At 36.6% G+C, this 15643-nt stretch overlaps 1 protein-coding gene across 5 annotated transcripts in view; it reads left to right on the forward strand.

The window, feature by feature from the left end:
- Positions 1–15643, forward strand: part of LOC145292185 (ubiquitin-like modifier-activating enzyme 6) — a 577203-nt gene that overhangs the window by 438387 nt on the left and 123173 nt on the right. For all 5 annotated transcript variants that reach the window (XM_080138474.1, XM_080138476.1, XM_080138473.1 and 2 more), the window contains one exon: positions 9408–9502. In XM_080138474.1, the coding sequence (XP_079994600.1) occupies positions 9408–9502 (95 nt within the window). The remainder of the gene's footprint in view (positions 1–9407; positions 9503–15643) is intronic.

Raw genomic sequence — 15643 nt, forward strand, 5'->3', positions numbered from 1 at the left:
ATATATATACATGCACATATATACACACATGTATATATGTATGAATGCATAGATGTGCATAAAAGCAATACAGCTTTATGTATTAGCACTGAGAGATTGATGCGTGCATGTACAAGTGCACCTGTGTATTATCTTTTAACTCTGAGGCTTTTTCCAGTTGGTTAATTCCTTCTATCTCTCCCCACCCCTCCAGCAATATCTGCACACTTATTGACTTCACTGAATATCATGCACATTTAATAAATATCGCAAACGTATAAAAACATAAAAAAAACTTATAAAATGCAATGACTTCAAGGTCTTTTGTAGCATTTCCAAATTAAAAAGGGATGTTTGCCCGGTGGTCCACTTCTTCACATATTTGCCAATATAATGTTATTCTGTGAAACGAAACCTGTGCTTATATGTGCATAAGAAAGAAGTGGGAGGGGGGGGGCTATTTCCTGTTTCCATAGAAATATAGACATTTTTTTTTTGGTAACTTAATCTTGATATTTGAAGTTTGAATAAATAAAAAAGAAATGTTTTCGTATTAATTTAACTTTTCTTTCACATTTTCTTTCAAAAGTGGATGATGAAAAAATTTTAACTTCTCACAAACTATTAAATATTAATTTCAGTTTTATTTTCATCCAATATGAGCATATCTACATCCGGTTGTGAGGCCTTAATTTGGGAACTTTGGAGAGTGTGTTGTCAGCACTTCATTGTTATTCTCAGGTTCAATCTGATTTGGGTTGTCAGGGTATCACCATGATTAAATGGACTCCATCTTTGCCGATTCAGAAGCGGTGTGATTGGTGATTGCGCAACCCTTGCCTCAAAATTACATGTCCAGCTGCCCCTAGAAGCGGTATCCTTTGTCTTTCGAGACTGAACGGAGGCAATCTGGGGTAAGGCATGAAACAGCATCCACATACGTTTGCACCATGAATATTAAAGATATCCTTAACTTGAAGTATAAAAACTTTTACCAAAATGACAGATTAATACCTAACTCTGCAGATCCTCCATTTGTATTGATACATGCCCTGTTCTCTATAATCTTCATTTTTAACGCAATCAATATTTTCTTAAAAATGATTCAAAATTTTCTTAATTCTATTTTCACTTTTGAGAAATTACGTTTTTTCATTTTCATATTTCATGACAATAAAAAGTAATTACTTAGATTCTTCAGATTACTGTTCTCATCCTAAGTGTCATTTTCCCAATGTTTCGACCGACGTAACTTCCGACCTTCTTCAGGTATATCTTGTAGAACTTGGGAATGTTTCTGTCAAACTCCTGTCCAAATTCCCGAGTTCGACCGAAACATTCTATTTTACTTTTTTTTTTCTGAAAGTTGAGTTTATAATCGATAAGATTGACGTGACAAATGAAAAAAATGAAAGTTGAGTTTATAATCGATAAGATTGACGTGATAAATGAAAAAAATGTAAATTGTGGAATTTACAGGTGTGTGTGGAGAGGGGAGCTTTCATAAACGTCCACTTAATCTCTTAATAAAAAAGAGTTCTAATAGTTTGTACTTAGTTTGTATTACCAGTTTTTTTTTTTTTTTTTTTTTTTTAACTTTCTTTGTCTGTCAAATAATTTACACCGCTAAAGTACAAATTTCCCCTTTATTATATTAGGTACATTTTTACCTTAGCAGCCAACTAGAATGTTTCTTTTAAACTGACGACTTCTATAGGTTTTAGACTATGCTGAATAAGACAATCCCTTGTAACTTTGACGGAAACAAGTAGTTTACGAAATATGACCTGCATTATCCACTGTAATTCATTGTTTTATGCATGTGCAATAAAAATGTGTATTTCTCTCCGCACGACACTGCCACCCATCCTCAGTTTCTTTTTTGATAGTCTTTGCGAGTGGGTATGCTGACAACATATATCAAAGTTGAACTCAAATACTTGGACAGTCCCACCCCTCATAAAATGGGGGGTCTTCTGAAACCCGTTCTTAATGTTAGGACGTTGGGGATTGGTCACCAACAACAACCGTAGTTTAATTTTTTACGAGGAGGGTGCATGATTTCACCGGGCAATGCTGGTTAACCAGTCCTGCTAGTATTTTATATCATAAGGAAATTTATGTATACTCAATGAGGCATGAAAATTATCATAATGGTTGTTTATTGTTAGTTTAGGTCAAGCTAGCACAACAAACTCTCACTTAGAATTTTTGTTATTTCTCCCAAATGCAAAAAAAAAAAAAAATGAAATAACGAAAATAAAAAGAGCAGAAAAAAAAATGAAGTTTTTCCTATATTTCTTTTGTTCACATGTTTCTTGTATGACATTTATTTGCTGTTTTTATTTGAAATTAGAAAAAAAAAAAAAAGTATCATTCTCTTTCTCTGATGTATGAAATCTCATAATAGAATATTACTATTAGCACAGATTACTGACAGGCAATTTTCTTCTTTTTTTTTCTGTTAAACAATAGCTTGTTTTTTAACATCACAGAATTCAGGAAATTGTTTTGAAATAATATTTGTGTTGAATTTTGACCACTAAAAAAGAAGGGAAAGTTTTTGTTCGTTCAGATTTTGAGTTTTTTTTTAGAAACGACAATTATAAACGCTTCACTGAATCTTGATTCCTTGAAAGTTGGAAAATTGCCTCTATTGTACCAGTTTTGAAGGTGAAAGAACTGACCCATGAAACTATTGCTTCATCATTTTCTTCCCCTGCTTTTCTCTAAAATCTTTGACTCATTAATTAGTTGTGCAATAGTCCACCATCTCGTTGATACTAAACTTCTTTCTGACCAACAGTATGGATTTTAGCAATTTTGTTCTACTGCAAATATCCTAATGATCACCTTTGACCATGTATACCATACACTGGACAAAGCAGGTGAAGTTATTTATCTTTTCATGGTGTAGCACAAAAGTTGGAAGCCATCGCCTTAGAGAAAGAGGACTGACCTGCAAAAATACCTGAGCAACCTTGTTGGCATTTTTCAGTAGGAGTGCTTCAGGCGATTAGCAATAAACTAATCTATTTTCAAAGAGAAAATGCAAAACCTTGGAGAATCAACCTTCTAGAGTTGCACATGACCAGGAAGATACCTTAGTCAACAGTGACAAGCCATTTCAACAATGGCTTAGATTGTGTTGGCTTTGGTGCTAGTGGGAACCCTTGGTTGGATAAGAAAGAGGTACAGCGGTAGTGTTTGATATGTTTGAAGCCTGTGACAAGGCATGAAGCTCTTCTCATGAGCATTAATTTGTATGAATGAATATTTAATATATCAGATCCTTCTTAACCAAAACAAAGATCCAGTGTGTCCTCAATGGCTGTACATCTAAACAATATAACAAGGCGGAGAAAAGTACAGCGGAAGTGTTTGGTATATTTGAAGCCTTTGACAAGGTCTTTTCATGAAAATTGTATGGTATTGCTAGATGAATATTTAATACAATCAGAACCCCCCCTTCTCGGGCTAGTTAATAGAAAGATGCAGCTTGTCCTCAATGGCTGTGCATCTAAACAAAATGACATTAATCCAGGTGTGTCTTTGGACTTTTATTAATCTTAATTTTCATAAACGACGTCCTGATTCAAGCATATCCGAGATGGGTATATTTGCTGATAGCACCATGCTCTATTCTCTATGTGAGATAAACGAACACACATATCCAAGACAATGGCTGAATCCTTAGAAAATAGCCTTCAGTCTGTAATGGGATGGAGCCATAAATGAATGGTTACATTCGATGCTACTAAGACTAAGCTTTTTTCCTTTAACAATTGCAAGAAATTTTCCGACCAACGATTGCCATAGTTGATAGCACCTTTCCGAAAAGTCTAACATTCAAACCTTTTGACCTGCCATTCACAGGTGACATGAATTGTAATGAATATACTGCCAAGTCTGCTGCAAAGAAAGTGGCCTCTCTCTACTAGGCTAGAAAAGTTCTCACGCCTATTAGTATCCTATATCTTTACAAAGTCAACATTCATCCATGCATGGAGTATTTTTATCATATCTGGGCTAGTGCACCAACCACTAGTGTAGGTCCCACACTGTCTATCAAACTCCAGCACCTGTCCCATCACCACAGTGCTTCATCCCTGTGCTAGTTTTAGAAATATTTCAACAGAATGCGCTCCCAATGAACTTGTTGCACTTGTGCCCTCTCAACGTAAATATTCCTCAACAACTCAACAATCCACAAAATCTCACTCTTTCACTGAAGAGGTCCCAAGATGTCAGAAAGCTTTTTGCTCTTTTAGCTTTATTTCTTGAACCACTTGCTTTTAGAATTCCTCCCATGCTCCCTGTTTTTCCGACTGTACCAACATACATAAATTTAAATGTAATGTGAACAAATCTCTCCTTGCAAAACTCGCCATTTAGGATGCCCTATAAATCTGGCTCTAATTCTTTTTTTTTTGTCTTTTTTTTACTCATGTTCACCCCTAACAAGGCATATTGGCACTTGGACGTAAGGGGCTACTATTTGGGACCATGCCTAGGAAAGATTAACAAGATGTTGGTTAACATTACATTTAAACTTCTGCCTATTAGTACTGTCAAGGAAGCAGGTAGCAGGAAGGGAATTCCAAAGTCTATCTGTTTGAGGGAAGAAACTATTTGAGTAGAAAGTAGTAATGGGGCGATTCCAATATTTTTCCCGATTCCAATACAATTACCGATTCCGATTTTTTTATAAATTTCTAATTATTTAATTATAAGAGTGTTCTTGCCTCCGATTTTCATAAAAACACATGTTAAATATGCAGATATTTTCCTAAATGTCAAAATACACTTGTGAAAGATGATCTATTGATATTGGTAATTTAAAATCAATAAATGTTTATTATTTTATCATTATTACCAGCAATGACAGATTTTGGTTTAAATAAAATCAAATTTAAAAAAAGACAATTAAAAGAATCATTCTCGCATCGGAAAATAGGCATCAATTTTTTCGATCCTGATACCCCAAAATTTTCCGATTCCGATTAATCGTCCCAACACTAGTAGAAAGGTTTTTTGGCATTTAGGGTCCTCAACAGTGAAAGGATGAGATTTTGTTTCTAAGCAGGTTTGTCAGGGATATGTACATCGAGGGGGCACAAGTACAATGAGTTTATCAGAGCACATTTCATTACAATATTTGTAAAGCTGACACAGAGATGCAACATTGTGGCGATGCGACAGGGGTTGAGGCTTGGTTGACAAAGTGGGACCTATTTGATTGAAAATTCTTTTTTGGAACCTATCCAAGAGGGAGAGGCTAGTGGTAGATGTACCAACCCAGATGTGGCAACAATATTCCATGCATGGGCGAATGGTGGCCTTGTAGAGGTACAGGATACTCTCAGGTGTGAGTAGTCTTCTAGCTTGATAGAGGGAACCTACCTCCTTTGCAGCAGTCTTCGCACTATCCTCAATATATTTGTTCCAGTTCATATTGCCCGTGAATGTTAGGCCGAGGAGTTTGAAGGAAGAATTCTCAGGTAGAGTGTTATGTGTCATGGATATCGATGGTTGGAGAGGTGTCTTGTAATTGTTAAATTCACAATAGCCTTTTTGTATCTTGGTGACAATGTGCCTTGTTTTGGGCGAATAAAACATTTTAAAAATCAAAATTTAAAAAAAGAAATCAAAAGCGAAAAGTGAAAAAATTATCAACAATCCATAGTAAAGCAGAAATTTAATAGCAGCAATGCAAAATGAATTTAAAATTAATTTTTAAAAATATTCATATACTTTATTAAAAAAAAAACAACCTTTACAGATATCCCCCAAAACCTCAAAAAGTAGAATATTTTGCTGGCTAGGTAGACCGTGAAAATACTGGAATAACTATTTAGATATTGCAGCATCTTTTATAGTGTTTTAATAATTAGTTCTTGCAATTTTGTAAACCATTCACAACAAACACTCGTCTAGTTACAACCACTGTCAACAATTTCCCTTACTCTCTATCTGTGCCTAAAACTAAACAAATATTCTATGAAAAAATTTTCTTTACTACCTTTCTGTCGACTATAATCTCGTAATTTTCCCAGTTCACTATAACCTAGTGATTTTCAAGTCTAATGTAAACAAGTTCTTATTAAGCCGTTCTCTAAGAGACTGGTAGACAAAACCTTAGTAAGAGATGAATCACTTAGTAAATTAATTGCAAATTACAGTTAATTAGAAGAATTAAAGTAATTTAAATATATATATATATATATATATATAATTTAATATTAAAATATTTAAAAATGGAGGTGGAAAGATTCGGAAGCTTGATGTTCCACCCATCTTATGCAGGCTTTTCAATGACGAGAGGGTCAGTTATGTAGGGGTATATATACTAAGAAGGGAGAGAGCAACATGTTTATTTTTATGTAAATTAAGAAATATACATATATATACAGGTTGCGATAATTAGAAATTTTCTTGTTTGTAATTATCGCAAAATATATATGCACATCGATGTCTTAAATGGTAGGAAACATGACTGAAGTGCTAAATGTTCGTTTTGATTCGAGCTAATGGCATCCAAGTTATTTTCTTATTTTTTTAACATCATCATTATCAGTACTATATATATATATATATATATATATATATATATATATATATATATATATATATATATATATATATATATATATATACTTGGTAGATACCAAAAGTGTGGTTGGTTCTACACAAAGCCTTCACCACTATAAACAAATCGGCTGTGTGGATTTCCGAGCAACTTAGTTGTTGTGGCAGAAGCTCATATGTCGAAATCAACCGAAGAGTCCATCGTGTATATATATATATATATATATATATATATATATATATATGAGAAAAGACATTAAAGTTGAAATTTACAATCAAATTTACTGTTCAACTGAATACTCCAAAAAACAATTTACAAAGTCCTTATTCTGTGGAGGTAAACATTGCATCATCTTTGATTTCATTATATATATATATATATATATATATATATATTAATATTTTTAACCTTTATATATTTTTAATTTTAAATAAATATGAATGTAAATATATAAAGTACTAATCATAGTAAGGGGTGATAAGTAGTTAAATGGATTAATCATAATCTTATAAATACAACACTGGTAAATTAAAAAATATACCCATTTTGAATTTGGAAACAGACGAATCTCACAGGTAAGGAATTCATTTTTATAACATGAATGGGCTAGCCAAATTAATTAAGAATAAGAAACTAGATTTAATATCTGTAACATTTTTTTGTTCTTAAGATTAAGGGAGGTGGTGTTTGATCAACACTGCTGGGGAGCCATGATTTAATATACTCTTTTGTTTTTAAATCCCCGAAATCATGTTTCATGGTAAACAACTGATGATCCCTTAAATTAACATTAGTACTATAGTGAATTCCGGAGAGCAAGTTAATGCATTGATTGCAGGTGATTAAATGATTTACTAACTAGTTTTCTAACGAATGATAAAAAATATAAAAATTAAATAAGTTTTTTTAAAAATAGTTTTAAAGGTTAATAAACTTCCAAGACTATATATATATACATACATATATATATATATATATATATATATATATATATATATATATATATATGCTAGCAAAAGTACCCGTTGTTGACTGGGTTCAAAAACAGCCTACAGAAAATGGACTCTGATTTATGAAAGTATGATAGGTTATGAAAAGGAAGGGTTGTAAAGAGATAGCTTCGAATTTTGGGGTATCAAAACCAAAGCAAAATATGATGAAAGCAAAAATAAAATAGATAAACCCCATAATTTATTATACCATACCTGTTCACACTGAAACACTTATCACAATATTCTGTGGATCTATATTAAAAAACCTTGTTAAACTTTGTGACATATTTCCATTCTATGGAGGTCAGATGCGAACGAACACCCTATAATTTTATTATACCATATTTCTTCAAACTGAAACATAATTATCAAAGTATACTTACGCAGATAGATATGAAAAGTCTTTAATAAAGTTTATGCCTATTTCCATTCTATGGAGGCCAGGCGTAAACGCAGACCCCACAATTTTATTATACCATCCCTATTTAAGTTAAAACATACTTATCAAAGTATTCTTATGTACATCTATATCAAAAATACTTGTAAACGTTTTTTTTTAATTTTTTATTTCCATACTTTGTGAACCAGGTGCGAACGCAGACCTCACAATTTTAATGAACCACCATTCTGCCGGATCAGACATACCCATTCCTGTGTCTCGATACATCTTCTATCATTATATGTAATCAGTTTTTTAAAATAGTCAACCATATAGGAGCCTATTCGTTACCAGACACACACACACACACACACACACACACACACACACACACACACACACACACACACACACACACAGCTTTATATATATATATATATATATATAATCAGAGAATTAGCTCTGTCATAATAAATATGGAATTTGCATGAATTAAAATGTAAACATATTTTAAGACCAATGCTGGTCGAACCTCTTTCCCTCACTAGTGTTATATATTTCTGCATCTTCGTTGAATTATCTTTCCAAAAGTGTAAATACTTTTTTTTCTCAATCAATTATTATTTTTTTTTTTTGTAAGAAACAAAAAAGACAATGATTGATTGAGAGCAAAACAAAGCAATAAGACTTGAGGGCAACACTGGATACATTTATATATACGGTTTCATTGCTCCCCCCCCCATCAACCTGGATACAGCTGTTAATTCCAAATACTAACCCCACCCCCTTTACATGTGACTTACAAGATTTTTATTACATTCATTTGTCTTTATTATATGAGTGTATTCTTCCATAAAAAGTGACAGCATACGGTTTCATTGCCCCCCCCCCCAACCTACATCTTTCATTATGAAAATCATGTTGAAAAAAAAAAAAACAAATTGAAATATTCACTAAATTATAACTCCATGCTAAAGATTCTATAAGAGTTTTCATTTCAATTTAAAAATATATATATATTTGAAATTTTGCATCAATTTAAATAAAGAAGAAATTCAAACTTTTTTTTTGTAATGGAAAAATTTTTATAATTTTATAAAATACATTTTGAAATTTTTATTTTTCCATTTTTAGTTCAGTTTTCATAAAAAACACGTGTTGAGTGATACTATTTCTTTAAAAAAAATTGTTTTCAAAACTATGATTTGATTAATGTCATTATTACTTTTTTTTATTGTATGATCAAGTTTGCAACAGCAACATGTATTCAGATTGTGTTTTATGAATTTAAAACTTGTTGAACAAAACATCTACCTATTGATAAGCTAAATTGTAATTTATAATTTTACATAATTTTGTAATTGTAATTTATAATTTTGTAATTTATAATTTTACATAATTTTGTAATTTATAATTTTACTTATTAAAATGTGAAAAAAAAATATCAACTTTCTAATTTTCTTTGCAGTGCCTCACTATACAAGATGGAAAAATCGCTCAAATTGAAGACCTGGGAAACCAATTCTTTTTACGAGAACAAGACACAGAAGAAAACAGAAACCGGTAATCTTTTGTATTATTTGATAATTAGTAATAACTAGGGATATGACAACAGCATATTCTTTTCATTGTTTTGTTATGTCCGATACAGTTAGACACAGTTAATCAACTGAGAACCACATCAAAAGCATATAAGATATCAACGGATACACACTCGAGAGTCAAAACAATGAAAAGAATATGCTGTTGTCCTAGCCCTAGTAATAACACTTAAAATCTGGTGATGTTTTATATGATTTTATAATTAGTAATAACATTTAAAATCTGGTAACATTTATTCATATTTTAGAAATTAAGAATTGACATTATTTTCTTTTTTCTGTGTGTGTACATATAAATAAGACTTGGAAACTTTTTTACTGTGACAACATTTTTTTTTATTGTTACTTTTATTCTTATTATTTATTTTGATTAAAATCCAAAATACAATCGCATAATATATCAAAATGTCTATTAAAAAATGATTGTGTTAACAAAATTAAATCTTCCAGAATCAATTTCAGCTCCTTTGTAAACTTTGTAAATAGTTAATCTTAATAGTTGAAAAAACGATAGATTATTTTGTGACCCTTCAAAATTTGAAAATAAAAATCGTTGGAAACATTTAATCTAAATATATGATGATGACACTACCATCTATGGTAGCACATCTAAGACCATAAACGACCAAGTTCTCGACGATTCTCTCTCCTCTGATCTCGAGCACGTGGTACAATGGGGAAAGGAGTTGCTGGTTACTTTTTGTGGAGAAATGCGTGACTTACCTGGATAGACCACGTGCGGGTCGGTCACCAAAAATAAATAAAAAGAAAGAAAAGAAATGGTCAAGACTCTTATTTATAGAGTAGTGATCACGTGAGTTAGAAGAATATGCAAATAGAGGTGAACGATTTTGCGATATAAAAAGCCTGTGTTGTTAAGAGGAGGGGTAGACTGTTGGCAGAAGTCAGTGCTGTCAGACGTGCTTTAGAGTTTTGTTATTATATGCTGCGTTCGATTGTTGGGAGAGAGAAAAGAGAAGAGGAGGAACCAAGAAGACATTCTGCAGATACTTGACTTTGTGTTGGTTTTAAGCTATTTCGGCGCTTGGTGTGCGGTTACTAACAATGGACAGATTCGACATTCGCTTAATACCCGAGTTCGACGGATCTACCACTGGACCGGCTGTCGTTGAATGGATTGAAAAGGCAGAGAAAATCTGTAAACTGTGCAAAATTAAAGAACCAGCCACAGTTATCCCTTTGAGGCTAACCGGAGGGGCCTATGCAGTCTACCAACAACTCGGGGATGAACCAGACTGGGATGAAATCAAGCAGAGCCTGTATACAGCGTTTGGTACAGATCCATTTGTTGCGTGGCAACAGTTCACGAGCCGGACACTTCAACCCAAGGAAACAGTCGACGTGTACCTAGCCGACCTGCGAAAATTATCTGTACCGTTTGGTGGGGTCAACGATAAAATATTAAGCTGTGCTTTTTTGGTAGGCCTACCTGAAGAGGTCAGTAAACTGTTGCGGGCATCATCAAGAATCGATGAATTGTCAACTGATGAGTTATTGGCCCGAGCTCGAAACATCTGTAAGGAACAGGAACCAATTGCAGCAGCAGCTCGTTTTCGACATGGAGGCAATGTGGACTCTCTTCCAGATAGTAATAAGCATGCCACCCCAGTGTGCTATAAATGTGGGGAGGCCAATCATTTTGCTAAAGAGTGCCGGAGTGTTAGGAGAGGTGTTTATCCACAATCAAAGAGACCAGTGCAATGCTATCGCTGCAATAAGTTTGGGCACATATCTCGCAACTGTTCGGGAAACGAAGTTGGGGGCAAGGTACTATCGCTACCCTTGCCCCCTGCCAACCAATAAACACAGGATTGCCTGTCATTAGCGTTAAACTTGATGATGTGCAGTGTTCAGCACTTATAGACACGGGGTGTTCCCGGTCTATAGTTAGTGCCCATTGCTGTCCGGTGTGGCGGAGGAACCCAGTCGGCGTTATGACCATCAATGGCTTATCACGGGTATGTTGTGGTGAAGGGACAGTCACAATCTGCACTGAGAAGGGTGACACAGCTAAAGTTGACGTTCTGGTGATGCAGGAGAAACCCCTTGGCTACGACATGTTGCTTGGAATTGATGCAATACAAGCACTAGGAGGCGTTACAATCACAGCAGCTAGAGGTATCAGGCTTGGAGAAGGGAAAGACGTCTGTGCAGCCATGTCGATTGAAGAAAAGGACTTCTGTGCTACATTTGATGACAACGAAAGGGTGTGGACTGCAAAGTGGAAATGGGCAATGGGCCAGGAACCAGATCGGCTGTGCAACACGATTCCAGAGTATGCAGTTTCTACCAAGAATAGGGCCGCATATGAAGAAGAACTTCAGATGTGGATTGACAACGGTTGGTTAATACCATACCCACAGGAACGTCTGGGACCACCCAAGGGATTAATTCCGCTCATGGCTGTTGAACAACCTACCAAAGAAAAAATTCGTCCCGTAATGGATTACCGAGAGTTGAATCGGTATGTTGATGCGTTTACCGGAAACGCAGATGTGTGCGCTGCTAAACTGAGAGAGTGGCGTCAAAAAGGGAGCAATGTAGCACTTCTGGATCTAAAGAGGGCCTACCTGCAGATACGTGTCCATGAGTCATTATGGCCGTTTCAGACAGTACTACTCAAGGGAAAACTATATTGTTTGACACGTTTGGGTTTTGGCCTAAACGTAGCACCCTTGATTATGACAACCATTATTAAAACTGTTTTGATGCAGGATGAGACCACAGCAAAAGCTGCTTCAGCCTACATAGATGACATCTATGTTAATGAGGACATAATGTCTGCGGATGCAGTTCGAATAAAACTGAAAGCGTTTGGGTTAATAAGCAAAGACCCTAAGCGCCTAAAGGATGGAGTGCCCGTGCTAGGCCTCGAGGTCTGGGAGGAGGGCAATACGTTGCGATGGAAACGAGGGAGCCCACTTCCAAAGTTACCCAATGTATTAACAAGACGTACTGTGTTTTCTATCTGTGGTAAATTGGTAGGACATCTACCTGTCTGTGGATGGCTCCGATCGGCAACAGGAGTGGTGAAAAGACGAGTGACTACAGTAACAAAAGGATGGGACGATGTTGCGGATGATGATTCTCTCCAACAAATGATGGCTGAAATGTTGTCCAGAGTGCATAGGAATGACCCTGCCCGGGGTGAGTGGCAAGTGTCTGGAAACGAACTAAATGCATGGGTTGACGCAAGTTCGTTGGCTACAGGTGTCGTGTTGGAGCAACTAGGTGTTGTTGTGGAAGATGCATGCTGGCTTCGTCCGAAAAATGATGCCCAACATATAAATTTGGCAGAACTTGATGCCACGTTAAAAGGTCTTAATCTCGCATTGCAATGGCAGACTAATGTTGTGCATCTCCACACTGACTCATTGTGTGTTTACCATTGGTTAACCGACACCTTGACTGGAAAGGCTCGAGTTAAGACTAGAGCTGCAAGTGAAATGCTAGTACGAAGGAGACTAGCAATAATTAAGCGTCTAGTTGACGAATACAGCTTGCAGGTAGACATTATGTTAGTCTCGTCGATGCAGAATTTGGCTGATAGCTTGACTCGAGTACCAAAGAGGTGGATCGATGCAATGAGGCAGGGATCCGATCTTCAACAACAAACATGCGCGACTGTAACGGATCAATTAACACCTGACCAGATCCGTATGATACACCAGCAGATTGGACATCCTGGAATTCAGAGGACTGCATATTTTGTCCGAAGAGTATGCCCTGCAACTACAAAAGCATCAGTGAAAGCAGCCATACGTTCGTGTGAAGAGTGTCAGAGAATTGATCCGGCACCATCCCAATGGCAAAAAGGGAAGCTCGAGGTGGAGGGCAACTGGCAGCGAGTAGGGATGGACATAACACATTATGGGGGCAAACATTTTTTGACCATGACGGATTGTGGCCCGACGCGTTTCACAATATGGCGCCTGTTGACACGACAGGATGCAGCCAGCATTATACAACAGTTGAGAGCCGTCTTTTTTGAACGTGGTGCCCCGATTGAAATTCTGACTGATAATGCCGCCACATTTCGATGTCAAGAATTTCAGAAATTCGTGCACGAATGGGGGATTAAAATGCATTATCGGTGTGCATATTATCCCGAGGGTAATGGTATAGCAGAACGGTGTCACCGCACCATCAAAAGAATTGCAGCCAGGACGCAGTGCTCTATTCCAGAAGCTGTGTACTGGTATAATATAACACCCAAGGACAATGCAACACCAGCAACTGCACCAGCCAATGGGATTTACCAATATGAACAGCGTGTGAAAGGAGTTGATGCCATACCATCAGTGGTGAGTGTTGTCAATACACCATATCAGGTGGGAGACCTTGTTTGGATAAAACCCCCAAATGCTGGGTGCACTACGAAATTTTTTCGGGGAAAAATAGACGAAATCATAAGTCCTCAGACCATGTTGATTGGTGGCATACCACGTCACGTAAAAGATATCCGCCCTTGTTATACCTCTTCTGATTCTGAGGACGATGAGGAGGATCACACACCGTTCAGAGATGACCCTGATCACTTACTGCCCCTTCAGGTGAGCATAGAAACACCACCAACAGAACCAGATGAGGGAATGATGGGACATACTGATGACAATAGTGAGGAGAGCGATGGACACAAGGAAGTAATGCCTCATCGAAATACTCGACAGAGACGAATACTGCCCACCCCCCGTGATTGCGAAACCCCGCGAGAAGGGATGATGGAGCATACCGAGGAGATGACGCCTCCGATTCTTCGGAGAAGTACCCGACAAAGACGGATACTGCCCCCCTGCCCTGATTGTGAGACACCGCCTATGGAACCACGAGACGGGATAATGGAACAGACTGGTAGCAATGATGGTGGTAATGAAGAAAACAGCAATGAGGAAGTGCTTCTTCGAAGGAGTACCCGCCAACGACGATTGCCTGCATGTCCTGTTTGTGATCATGAGATCAGGGGGGAGTGTGGAGAAATGCGTGACTTACCTGGATAGACCACGTGCGGGTCGGTCACCAAAAATAAATAAAAAGAAAGAAAAGAAATGGTCAAGACTCTTATTTATAGAGTAGTGATCACGTGAGTTAGAAGAATATGCAAATAGAGGTGAACGATTTTGCGATATAAAAAGCCTGTGTTGTTAAGAGGAGGGGTAGACTGTTGGCAGAAGTCAGTGCTGTCAGACGTGCTTTAGAGTTTTGTTATTATATGCTGCGTTCGATTGTTGGGAGAGAGAAAAGAGAAGAGGAGGAACCAAGAAGACATTCTGCAGATACTTGACTTTGTGTTGGTTTTACTTTTAATGCATCTACAACCAAGCTTCTATCTTTACATCATCAACGCTCTGATCTCCATCTAGCATCAACTGAAATGAATGGCTCTCGTCTTGAGGAAGCCTAATGTGTTGACAATCTTCTGGGCTTGACCTTTACTCCTGATCTTAAATGGAACACGAACATCAAATCTGTTGCCAAAGCTGCTGGAAAAATGGTGGGATCCTTCTATCAATCCAGTAGATATCTCACTGCTGATGCAATTCTCTATCTATATAAGAGCCAAGTACGTCCAAGGATGGAATACTGTTGCCACATCTGGGCAGGAGCTGCTAGAAAGGACTTATCCTGCCTTGATAGAGTTCAAAATAGACTTCATAGCCTTGTGGGAGATATCCTTTTCTCTTCACCGCAACCTCTATCTCACAGAAGAGATGTTGCAAGTTTGTCTCTACTGTATCGTTATTTTCATGGAAAGTGTTCGACTAAGCTTCAATCTATGGTCCCCCCCCTCACCAAACTTTCACAAGAAACACTAGTCTAGCTGAAAACACTATCAATAATTCTCCTCCCTCTGTATCTGTGCCTAAACCTAAACATAGATTCCATGATCAAAGCTTCTTTCTTAGAACTGCATTTGCCTTCCATTTTCCTGCTTTCTCGCTGGCTACAATATGGTTGTCTTCAAGTCCAATGTAAACAAGTTCTTGATAAGAATTTACTGAATTTCCATTACTGGCAAGTACTATATTGTCCAATTGACTACTGTACACTCTTTAACCCTTATCCTCCAGTGCCCCCCTGGGCC

This window comes from Euprymna scolopes, chromosome 13 (genome assembly GCF_053919585.1).
Source record: "Euprymna scolopes isolate OS-2025 chromosome 13, ASM5391958v1, whole genome shotgun sequence".
NCBI classification, from domain to species: domain Eukaryota; kingdom Metazoa; phylum Mollusca; class Cephalopoda; order Sepiida; family Sepiolidae; genus Euprymna; species Euprymna scolopes.